This window comes from Aspergillus caelatus (genome assembly GCF_009193585.1).
Source record: "Aspergillus caelatus strain CBS 763.97 unplaced genomic scaffold BDV27scaffold_153, whole genome shotgun sequence".
Lineage (NCBI taxonomy): Eukaryota > Fungi > Ascomycota > Eurotiomycetes > Eurotiales > Aspergillaceae > Aspergillus > Aspergillus caelatus.
In genome coordinates this window covers 75,255-86,834 of record NW_022475416.1, presented here as the reverse complement: position 1 = coordinate 86,834, position 11,580 = coordinate 75,255, and the positions used below count along the sequence as shown (strand labels likewise).

Genomic DNA, 11,580 nt, shown 5'->3' with positions numbered 1-11,580 from the left:
TAGTTAATTGCCACTTCTGGTCTTATGCTTGTGCGTTGTGTTACCGAGCATCCTGACCATTTTAGGTCGACTGCATTGACTGTCATCTCGTCTTTATTCTCGGCAGTGATGCTTCTCGCCCTTACCCACGGGCTATATTTATTTTTTAGCTATCGTCAACGTCATAGCAATGTTTTTTTCTTTCTTTGACCCCTTGCCTCGAATTGCTACTGATACAGACCTCGTCAAGTTGGAGGAAGTCCTAGATGCTTATCTTGTTTGATGCTATGGTGTCATGATCTAACTTGAATTCTGTACCAGGTGATTTCTAAAGAGAGTCACGTTATGGGTACCAGGCTCACCTATATAAATGGGATTATTCTCCTACCTGATTGTCAATCAACTTGGTCCCTTCTATAATCTGCACCTTTATTGGTTAATTTCAATAAACACTCCTCAGGTACCAGCGTACACCTAATCTTGTCTCATTCCACGGTTAATGGTCAGTTACTCAACCTTGGAACTAGTAGTCCTCAAGAGTTGGAAATCAATCTGACGCACCCAGAGATTTGAATGCGGGGTTCAGAAGTAAGAGAAACGAACATTGGGCAAAAGAGCCAAGCAGAGGAATGCGCTAACAGACAAGCTTAAGAAGACCAACTAAATCGACCAACATTTCATTTACGTATCCCCAAACAAACAAATATTCGACTTCCACCACACGATGTCTTCCTCTTTGAGTGCGGGTTCCTTCCAAACCCTTACTTTTCACCCTGACAATACGGTTGTTATACAGGACAAAATCTACGGGGAGCACATCATTTCCGAGCCGGTTCTAGCCGAGCTGCTGCGGTGTCCAGCGCTGCTCCGACTCGCGGGCATCGGTCTCCACGGCCAAACCGATCTGCTGGGTATCACCCAGACAGTGACTCGACTAGAGCACTCCATAGGCGCGTCGCTATTAGTACGCAAAGTTGGTGCTAGCGTTGGAGAGCAAGTTGCAGGTCTTCTGCATGATATCAGCCACACAGTACTCAGCCATGACGTCGATGGAGCCTTGTCAAAGCCCGGAGAGAGCTATCATGAGGTCCAAAAGTCACGGTATATCATGACCACTGAGCTGCCACAGATACTTACCAAACATGGCTTCGTTGATCTAAAGCCGTTCGATGAAGAGCTTTATCCTTTAGTAGAGAGTCCCGCTCCTCACCTCTGCGCTGATCGTCTCGATTACTCTCTACGAGGCGCAGTCGCTTTCGGCAAGCTTGCGATAGAGGATGCGCGCCGCGTGTATGACTCGGTGACAGCATTCCCGGACGCGTCTTCACCACATCGCTTGCTGGTCCTTCAAGACATTGATCTGGCCTTGGCTTATTCTAGGGCCTATGGCGAATGCGATAGGGATGTGTGGTGCAACCCGGCTCATGCCGTCATGTCCAGGAAGATAGGTCAGTTGATTGGGAATCTGGTACAACGAGGATTATTGAAGGAAGAGGTCCTATGGAGTCTATCGGATCGTGAATTCTGGGAGCTCCTGAAAAGTAAAGTTGACGCTAAAGGATTGGAGACGATCAAACACATCGAAGCAGGGCCGCATGCAGAAGATTCTCATCGACTACCTCGTGGTACCAAAATTCGCACAATCGATCCCGATATGCTCCTCCCTGGTGCCGAACAGCCTTCTCCATTATCTTCTGTGAGACCAGAATGGGCTAAGGAGAGACAAGAGTTCGTCCAGGCTCGCCAGGCTCTATTTGTAGACTAGCAACTTCTACTATCTCCATCGACGAAGGCTGTGTGAGCTGGACAGAAGATACCAGTGAGCCACGAGTCGGGAGCGATGTATTACTTTAAGCTTAATTTACAAATAGATCATATTCACTTCCCACTTAAAATCGCTCGATTATACCCCTTCTTCACGAATAGATGGTAGAGTTCTCTGATATGGCGGGGGTGGCCTGCCTCAGGCCGGAAACCCCGCCGCAAAAAAAGTGACCCGCTTATCGATTATCGTCCCCAACTTTTTATGACTCGACATCATCTCTAGACAGTTCCCTCTTCATACCCTCAATTCCACAACATTCCACCATGTCTGAAGCTCTGACAAACACCGACCTTCAGGGTGCCCTCCCTCTTATCGCTCGAGGCAAGGTTCGCGACCTGTACGATGTCGACGAGAAGACCCTCCTCTTCGTCGCAACGGACCGCATCTCCGCGTACGATGTGATCATGGAGAATGTACCACTCCCCTCTCCCTGTTCACTTCTCTCTCTCTCTCTCTCTATTTCCCTCAATTTTCAAGAGTACCACTAACATAACAATGAAAGGGAATCCCCGAAAAAGGCATCCTCCTAACCCTGTGCACGAAAACCTGGTTCAAGATCCTCTCCGATGCCATTCCCTCCCTCCGCACCCACTTCCTCACCCTCGACCTCCCGCCTCAGATCCCCGAGTCGCTGCGTCCTGTCCTCCAGAACAGAAGTATGCAGGTGCGCAAGCTGAAGATCCTCCCCATTGAGGCCATCGTCCGTGGTTACATCACCGGCTCCGCCTGGAACGAGTACAAGAAATCCGGCACGGTGCACGGGATCAAGGTCGCCGAGGGTCTGCGGGAGAGCGAGGCTTTCCCCGATGGTCCTATCTACACCCCCAGCACCAAGGCGGAGCAGGGCGAGCATGATGAGAACATCCATCCCGATCAGGGTATGTCTATCGATATCCCCACTTCTTCCCAGGTTCCGATTTCGGAGGCATTGGTTGATTGAACTTGTTTTACCTTTTTCTTTTTTCACCGCGGTCATGGATTATTGGCTAATCATTTGTTTCTGTAGCTGTTGCTATTGTCGGTGAACCATATGCCTCTCAGATCGCCTCTCTTGCGATTCAGCTTTACAAGGTCGCTCACGAGTACGCCCTTACTCGCGGTGTGATCATTGCCGACACGAAGTTCGAGTTCGGTTTGGATCCTGAGACTAACGAGGTTGTGCTGGCCGATGAGGTCCTCACTCCTGATTCGTCGCGTTTCTGGCCTAAGGACTCGTACGAGATTGGTCGTGGACAGCAGAGCTTCGATAAGCAGTTCTTGCGTGACTGGTTGACGAGCGAGGGACTGAAGGGCAAGCCTGGTGTACGCATGACCGACGACATTGCGCAGAAGACGAGCGCTAAATACCGTGAGGCGTGGGAGCGGATCACTGGTGGTAACTAAGGCTGCTATAGTCTAGTCAGGGAGATGGTATATGCCAAAACGAAAATGTCGTATATATAACGCTCAATTGTAAAATGTCTGGAAATCTTTACTGGTCAAGTTGAAAACTGGTATAGAGACCTAAAAATAGAAATTACTATACAAATTAAACCTAATATCCATTCACTGATCCCACTCGGAACGCAACGCCTTCAATCCCTTCTTCGCTTTTGGCGCCTCCGCTTGACTCGCATGCTGTTGCGCAGACCCCTGCGTCCAGCCAGTCCGGACGCCCTCGTCCAGAGGCAACGCATCCGCGCCACAGATACGTCTCTCCTCCTCGATCTCCGCCTCACTCATACCATTCGTAGCCCAGATCTTATGGATCCGCAGATCATATGGACCCTCCACCCGATCTGTAAGTCCAATACCGATACTCTTCACCCGCTGCCGCAGGATAGACGTCTGTGGCTCAACCACCAATCCATGGTTCGTCCGCACGAACGCGTTAAGCGGTAACAAGATCGTCTCCCAACCCGTCGTTCCCGCTGTCTCCGTACTGGTCGACGTCGACATGATAGTCGATTCTGGCGGAACATCAGAAAGAGAAGCCGGCATGCGGCTTGGATACACGTCCTCCTCCTCCAACTCCGACGACTCCGCCGCCTCATCAGCCGCATGCGACGAGAGGTACTCATCCGAAGCCTCCTGAACCCTATGATGCCGAGTATACAGTCGGTGCTGGTGGATATCCGTCTCGACGATCGAATCCGTCTGAATATTCACAGTGTACCTACGTCCGTCGGACTTAACGCGCAAAGCGAGGTAAGAATAGGGATCCATATCCCAGAAAAGTCGTCCAAAGAGCCACAGGCCCCGGTCTTTGTTACGGAAAGCCGCGTATCCTATTTTTTCATCGCTCTGTTGTCAATTTCTTGTTTACACGCAGAGTTGGATTCCGGGGGCGGGGGGGGGAGGGAAAAGGTCATCGTACCCGTCCGTTCTACGCGCCAGTTATTGGGTAGCTTCGTCGAGATACTTCCGTGGAATCGAGCGTGTGCGGGCGAATGAGTCGCTGGGTCGGCAGGGACGTAGTCTAAACTGGCAGTGCTGAATCCTCCGACGGCGCGGTCGGCCATTGTCTTGCATCCGGCGACAGTGGAATCATCTTCGAAGTCGAGGAGGACGTAGGGTTTCGTTGGGGTATGTAAGGCTTCCGAGTTCCAGGCTAGAACCAAGGTATTAGCAGATCGATCGCAAGAGCAAATCGGGGGTCCGACCGTAGGAAATGGGGGGATTTAAGTACCGATTTTTGACAGGCGGCCCAGTTCGTCTGCGCTGCGCTTGAAGAACCCTGCGGGCTTCGCAGCGAAGCACCTTGCCGTGGGAAACATGGTGCGATTGGTATGACCGTTTTCAAGGAGAGACTTGGTAGTTCAAAGTCCAAATAAAATGGTCGGCAGGGAAGAAACTCGGAATTCGGGGACGATTGAAATGACGTCGCGTGAGTTCGAACTGATTGATAAACTGAATCCCCGCTCACCGCCTTCAGGCTCAAGGATTTGCATTAAAGAAATTAAATGCGTCGTTACGAGTATCAAACACTTTAAAGAGTATTTTACTAGGTAGCCATCGGGTTCGTGATGCCATCATCTTTACCCGTACATGACAGACCTCCATTTGCCTTTTTAAACTCTTGCTGTAGGCATAAGACGACTTTGTGGGAGACCCGCGGCGCGACCAACAGATCGTGTGGTACTCCAAGTCAACTTTATTTACGCTAAATTAGAGGTGTTATTTGGGAACTAGATAGTATACTTCTAAAAGTAGGAGTTGAAAAAATGACTTACATATTAATAGTGCATTTACATGCTATGCAAAAAAAGTCCGAACTGTTTGTAGAGCAGCATATCTTCACCTAGGCATCGTTCAACTGCGTGAAAGCACCAGTATAGACGCCGAGCCAAATTCAGCCCTAAATCATCCCAATCGGGAAACCCATCTATACAACTTCAGAACAACGACATCCATGGGAGTTTATCAAAAACGAGCTTTTCAATACTAGTAATTATGTCCTGACTCAATAGCGTTACATGGAAGTATCAGTGGCGCCCACCTTTAATGTGAAATATTGTCCTTGTGCTTTTATCCCCAGTAAAAATCAGTGATGACGTCCGGATAGGATAACATACAATAGTCATCATAATCAAAAACTGCTGTGGGTTCCCAGTAATAAATATGAATGGTATTTTATTCCATTTATTATTGGTCGGCCAGAAGTGTACCTTAGAGAATTTTGAAAAACAGAGACTTGGGAATGGTCGAGAGGATAACAAATGGGCAAGTCTAGCTTTCAGACCCCAGGTTTCTCTAAGACAGGTCGACCCTGGCCTGCGGCTCTTCTTGCATCTCTGGCAGTAGTATGGGAGAAACAAGCTTTGGTTCCTTGGTCCAGGAGTTCCTTGACTACGTTGAGGTGGGCGTTTCTAAGGTCAATGTAGAAGTTTGAAATAAATGCAGTTAAGTTGTGGAGCCAATGAACCGTAATATCGCCTTTTTTTTATTCACACAGCATTATTAGTTATTTTTATTGAATCGAGTGATAGCCTCAACACTTGAGGCTGAAGTGTAACGCCCTTGGTCCCTCCTCCAGCGAGTTAGGGTTCCCGTTTATGTAAAAATTTCTCCAAGGTCTGCCTGAAACATTACCAAACTATCCCAAATGTTGAGCCATTCTGTTTCTTGTGCTGTTTATGTACTACTTGTATGTGCTAGGCATTACTAGGTGGTATAGAGTTCTGCAAAGAGTCGTTAGCATCTCGTCATGACTATGAAAGCCGCCGTTAAACTCGCCGTTAAACCAGCAGCTCTCTCAAGCCGATTCGGAATACCCAACGGATGCATAGCCTCTTCTCTAGTATCCCCTACTCTCGTTTATTCTATCTAGTAGCCATGGTAGCGGGCCATGGGGAGCCTCTCCCCATAACTGGACCGTGGATTTGATTATGTTCCTAGGTTTTCATAGAAGCCTACACAGATCAATCCATAAATTAAAGAAAAGAAAATGATTATCAAATTCTGAGCTAACTGTGAGTTCCTGAGTGCACGTTTGTAAGCCAGACGAGTGATCTTTTCTTTCTGTTTCCCTATTCTCTTCTCTACTCCACTCATACATACCCATCCATCACCATACACACCCACCTATCACCAAACTATACAAATATTCTTTCCATAGTCATATCTTCTATACCATATCAATCAACTATAAGACATCCATCAAGATGGCTCCCTACATCAACAACGTCAACATCAACAACAACATCAATAACAACAACAATATCCAACAAACGAACATCTACCCTCAGCCTCCCCACCCTAACCGTCCGATCAACGAGTTTTACCCTCCACTTGAGAATGAACCTCAAATCACATTCGATGAGGTCCAACAACGTCATGGCCTGACTGCCCGGCTCTTCGTTGGAAAGTATGTATCACTCCTCTTGCTCGTCGATGTTGATAGAATGCTAACATACTCTCAGTCTTTCGGTCACCGTCGAGCAACAAACGCTCATGCATGATTTGCATGAAGCATTCAAGAAGCACGGATCCTGTTATGTGGCGCTCAAGTACAGCAGAACCAAGCTAGGCCGGCAACTGCCTGGGGCGTTCGTCCAGTACGAAGTAAGTCATCTATCATATGCTTCTTTCAAGCTGCCTGCAGCATGAAACTAACACTCTACAGCGTCCTGGACATGCCCAAGCAGCTCTCAGCATGGAGAAGCGACAGCTGCACGGCCGCCCTCTGAGGGTTGAGATGGCAGTCGGGAATAGTAAGTACTCATAATTGTCTATGAAGGACTTGCTTCAATATGCTAATATGTTATTTAGGGAATCAGCCTGCCAGTGGGTCCCAGGCGCCACAGACAGCACAGATAGCACAGATAGCACAGATGGTACATCCCCAGGCGCCCTATTCCCAGGTGGCATACCCCCCGATGCTTTATCCTCAGGTGCCCTACACTCAGGTGGCATATCCTCCGGTGCCGTGTCCCCCGATGCCTATTCCCCCGATGCACTACCTTCAGATGCCACCACAGGGGTATCTGTACCAGCAGGCCACTCCGAGCGAACCCACCTCTGGTTCTTATATGAACCCTTATATGGCTGGTGCCCCTGGCCCTTATCCACCCGTTTGGGGGCAGCAGAACTATTCCGAGCAGATGGGATATAACAATTACCCGGTGGCCCCATATCCGCATAATTGGGAGGCGCAGAGCTACCCTGTGCAGGCGGAGGCCAGTAACGTTCCGGTTTTGGAACAGGCTATTGATGAGGACCAACAGGCATCTAGTGAGGGCCAGCTTGAGCATCAGCAGCACTCGGCCGCCACCACCTGGGAGGGACCCCTAATTGTGGATGGGTCGGTTGGGTCAAACAATGAGAGCAAGTGATAGTATAAACGGTTTGATGGAAATTGTACGGAAATTGAATGGAAGTTGGTCATATCTTTGCTATATAACATGTCTTCGTTATATACCATGTACTTGCTATTGCTAAGGAGGGTCATAACAATGGTCTAGATCTCCCTGCGATGCATCTTGCTCTGTTGACACGCATACATCTATAACCAGCTAACAGAATACACCTAGATCATCAGAGATAACCGATGCCTACAAGTAGAATATCCCAGTCTTTTCAATATGTAGATAATCAAACCAAAAAGCGACATTTATCACGCCCTGTAATGAGTGTAGTCATCTTAGGGCTAAGGAAGAACAATTATCCTCCGTCCCCGCATTTGACGTTTCCATTAAATCCTTCCGCTCATAGTAACAGAAAACACACGACCCCCTCACGAAGTAGAGAAAAGGGAGTCCTCTTCGACCCATGTTGATACGTCACAGACATGTCTAGTCTAAGCCTCGTAGAAGTCGATTCTCTCGAAGCCCTTGTTATCATCGACAATGAGCTGGATCCCCTCTCCCCACCTGCCCCGGACACCGTCCAGGTATCGGGTCTGATGGGTTCTCTTGCTCTACACTCAACACATGAAGTAGATGACCGAGGTGAAGCCAAAAAGGAATTGCAGATGGAAGACATTTGCTGTTCGGCGCATGGACTGTCCATCCTTGTGGTATGTTCCATTTCGTCCGGAAGAATCGATGGCAATATATACTGATTGTCTCTAGACAGCTACAAAAGGCGATGTAAAGCACTCAGTTCTGTTCGATGCAGGTCCTGAAGGCGAGATATGGGAGAGGAATGTCAAGCGGTTACGGCCGGATCTGTCTTCTGTTGAGCTAGTTCAATTATCCCATTGGCATCGGGACCATTCCGGTATGCACAGCTTATGTTTCACTGATTCTTCATGGATTTTCTCTCATGTAACTCTGCTAACAGAACCCAGGCGGCCTTTCCCGAGCCATTGAATTGATAACCGAGGCCAAAAAAGCCAAGGGTCATACAGACAAAGTGTCAGTAGATCTTCATCCTGACCGTCCCGACTATCGCGGACTTGCCCTGGGTCCAAGCATCGTTTCCCTTCAGGCGGATCCTACCTTCGAGGAACTCGAAGCAGCTGGGGGAGCCATCCAAAAGCATGATGAGGCACACACTGTGCTTGACAACTTCTTTCTGGTCTCTGGCGAAATCCCCCGCCAGACGGCGTATGAAAACGGTGTCAAAGGAGGTATGCGCTTTGACAAGGAGGAAAAGGATTGGTTTTCTGATGAGCTTATTTCCGACGAGCGTTTTCTCATGTGTAATCTTAAGGGTATGCTTCCAATGAATCATCCTTATGGTCTTCTACTCTGGGTGGTCTCTAACGCGTTACCTTTCCAGGCAAAGGAGTCGTCCTGTTCACAGGCTGCAGTCATGCAGGTGTCGTCAATTGCTCTCGACATGCGGTTGAAAGCCTCGATGGCTCTGTTCCTCTTTATGCGGTTGTTGGGGGCTTTCATCTTGCTACTAGCACTGCAGCCGACACGGAAAGTACTGTCAAAGACCTTCAGAGACTAGACCCTGCTGTTCTGCTGCCGGGGCATTGCTCTGGTTGGAGGGCTAAGTTTGCGATTGAGAAACATATGCCTGGGAGTCTGGTACCTTGCACTGTGGGTGCGAGGATTTCTTTCTAGTGGCATTTCTTGCGTGTTGCAGTATATCATAGGCCGCCTTGTCCCTGGGCTTTCATTGGGATATTCTTCTCTACAGAAGGGACATCCTGCTTCTACATAACTTGTCCTCTACTGCTCTACGGTGTTTTCTACTAGATGGCAAACCTATCAATCGAGATTCAGTTCAATTGCAGGAGATATATATTCTCACACAAAACCACAGGTTGGACAGAACTTCTCACTGTCGGAAGGTGGTTCTATACACATACACACACATATCGATATTGCACCTGATGAATATGACTATCATTGTCCCAATTGTGTCCTCGTCTACAGAACGGCACTATGGATATCAAATACTCATCTTTACGAGTATCCTAGACATGAAAAGGGACCTTCGTATCTCGATATATTGCCTAAACTTCACATTGCACAATTGACCAAAGCCAGCAGGTAGGTAGGTAGAGATCAAGCCAGCCACTGACAATGTTTGATATATTGATACAAATAAGTTATATATATGTTTTAACTAACATCACACAGCTCTTATTATGCAGGTATATATATATATATATGTCATGCTGTTCATCCGAAACTAATATCTATATACATATCGAAACAACAAATATATATTCCACTCACACTCACAGCACCACAAAACACCAGACACATCTAAACTACATATAATAGAACCGAAACAATACAGACATATATATAAAATTAACAATCCCACGCATCACTCCATACTGGCCACTACCTACACCAACCCACTACACTACAAGATAAAATCACCTACCTCCAACAAACACCACACCCAAACCACTCACTCTTTACAAGCTACAACCAACACCAACCACATACATACCTCCACCTGAAACCAAACCCCAAACCCTCCCACACTAACATCACACACCCATCCAAACCTACATTCTCAAACGCGACCCAAATACCCGCCGCATTCAACCCAAACACACACCCTGTTTCAAACATACCGCAGCCGACTTTTCTCCCCCTCTTTTCCCCCCCAGTAGCCAAGAAATACCACGGCCAAACTAGGCAGAAATGCAAAGTGGACCGGGGCGTTGAAAACGGTGGTGGCATTGCAGAAGTCAATCAAGACTGATTGATTGATTGATTGATTGAAAGAGATTGTCAGATGATGATGATGATGATGATGATGATGATGATGTAATTTCATCCCCTTTCTTAGTTCTACTTGTTTTACTATCTATTGTGGAGGAAGGAGGTGGTTGTGTTTCTCCTGGGTTTGATATGTTGTATACCTGTACTCCATGTTTAATGGTATGGGTTGGGTAGGAGAACTACGTACTTACTACTGTATACTGTGTACTATGTACTGTGTAGTTATGTAGGATCCAAGATAGAATGGATATGTCAAATCTAGATCCCCCATCTTCCAAGACAAGCCACGGCGGAACTGAACAGGGCAAACAAACAGCCCCGATCTAGATCCCTCAATTTCTCTACCTATCCTATCCTATCAACCTCTCTTCCTCTCTACCTACCTATCCTCAAAAAACATAAAAAATAAGAATAAAATACAACAAATAAAATAAAATAAAGGAAACTATATCCCAATAAAAAAAAAAAAATAAAAAAAACAATAATCGCCCGAACCCATCCCCCCCAACAATCCCAACTCAACTCAAAAATGCGCCAAAGAAAAAAAAGGTAAAAAATAAAAAACAAAGACTCATCTTATCAAGCAAAACAAACTACATAACATACTACGTATAACATACATTGAAACTCCGCCTCCCTCGTCGATCAATGACACGACACACGATAACTTTTTTTTTTTTTTTCCCTTGGCGGAGACTACTATCGCTGTTACTATCTACTGATTTTCGGGTCTATTTTCTTGTATTTTCTTGTCTGGTCTGGAGAGAGAGAGAGAGAGAGAGAGGGGGCAGTGCGTATCCCTTCAATTCGGGGAGGAGAAATTGCCAAGAAACGATAGTTGTTTGTAGAGGAATGCATGGGTCTTTTTTTTTTTTTTTTTTTTTTTGGGCCTTGGCGGGATTGGAATTTCAGGAGAAAAGTCAGATGGTTGGGGGAGGAATGGGAATTGTTCATCATCGTCTTCTCCTACGTGGAATCATGAGGTTGGTTTGGGGTGGATAATCCTACTCATTAATTTTGATTTATTTGTTCATTATTTGGTGGTTGTGGTCTTATTACTATTATTATTATTATTATTATTATTATTATTATGTGAGTTATATTATAGGGGTAGGGGGCAAAAATATGGAGTACTCCATGGGGGAGATGTCGAAAACG

The 11,580-nt window shown here is 46.9% G+C and overlaps 4 protein-coding genes across 4 annotated transcripts; 3 read left to right on the top strand and 1 right to left on the bottom strand.

Moving 5' to 3' along the window:
- Positions 1-703: 703 nt before the first annotated feature.
- On the top strand, positions 704-3,187 carry BDV27DRAFT_147312 (phosphoribosylaminoimidazolesuccinocarboxamide synthase; the record flags this gene model as incomplete). Its single annotated transcript, XM_032070719.1, has 5 exons — positions 704-1,735; positions 1,772-1,776; positions 2,031-2,217; positions 2,307-2,682; positions 2,811-3,187. The coding sequence occupies 5 exons, from the start codon at positions 704-706 to the stop codon at positions 3,185-3,187; spliced, it is 1,977 nt and encodes a 658-aa protein (XP_031925170.1).
- An 80-nt stretch (positions 3,188-3,267) lies between these two features.
- On the bottom strand, positions 3,268-4,778 carry BDV27DRAFT_22729 (CIA30 family protein). The gene is made up of 3 exons (XM_032076066.1): positions 4,473-4,778; positions 4,161-4,394; positions 3,268-4,071 (listed from the first exon to the last, which is right to left on the bottom strand). The coding sequence occupies exons 1-3, from the start codon at positions 4,558-4,560 to the stop codon at positions 3,350-3,352; spliced, it is 1,044 nt and encodes a 347-aa protein (XP_031925169.1). The 5' UTR covers positions 4,561-4,778; the 3' UTR covers positions 3,268-3,349.
- A 1,669-nt stretch (positions 4,779-6,447) lies between these two features.
- BDV27DRAFT_160118 (uncharacterized protein) lies at positions 6,448-7,617 on the top strand (the record flags this gene model as incomplete). The annotated part of the gene is made up of 4 exons (XM_032072978.1): positions 6,448-6,650; positions 6,706-6,847; positions 6,909-6,996; positions 7,055-7,617. The coding sequence occupies 4 exons, from the start codon at positions 6,448-6,450 to the stop codon at positions 7,615-7,617; spliced, it is 996 nt and encodes a 331-aa protein (XP_031925168.1).
- A 417-nt stretch (positions 7,618-8,034) lies between these two features.
- On the top strand, positions 8,035-9,579 carry BDV27DRAFT_22719 (MBL fold metallo-hydrolase). Its single transcript, XM_032076065.1, has 4 exons — positions 8,035-8,300; positions 8,356-8,503; positions 8,574-8,939; positions 9,008-9,579. The coding sequence occupies exons 1-4, from the start codon at positions 8,073-8,075 to the stop codon at positions 9,298-9,300; spliced, it is 1,035 nt and encodes a 344-aa protein (XP_031925167.1). The 5' UTR covers positions 8,035-8,072; the 3' UTR covers positions 9,301-9,579.
- The last annotated feature ends 2,001 nt before the right edge of the window (positions 9,580-11,580 follow it).

Coding starts and splice junctions, on each gene's coding strand:
- BDV27DRAFT_22729 (XM_032076066.1), bottom strand. CDS start 4,560: ATGTTTCCCACGGCAAGGTGCTTCGCTGCGAAGCCCGCAGGGTTCTTC. Junction 4,395..4,472: donor GGGCCGCCTGTCAAAAATCG/GTACTTAAATCC, acceptor CCTTGGTTCTAG/CCTGGAACTCGGAAGCCTTA. Junction 4,072..4,160: donor CTGGCGCGTAGAACGGACGG/GTACGATGACCT, acceptor ATGAAAAAATAG/GATACGCGGCTTTCCGTAAC.
- BDV27DRAFT_22719 (XM_032076065.1), top strand. CDS start 8,073: ATGTCTAGTCTAAGCCTCGTAGAAGTCGATTCTCTCGAAGCCCTTGTT. Junction 8,301..8,355: donor ATGGACTGTCCATCCTTGTG/GTATGTTCCATT, acceptor GATTGTCTCTAG/ACAGCTACAAAAGGCGATGT. Junction 8,504..8,573: donor TTGGCATCGGGACCATTCCG/GTATGCACAGCT, acceptor AACAGAACCCAG/GCGGCCTTTCCCGAGCCATT.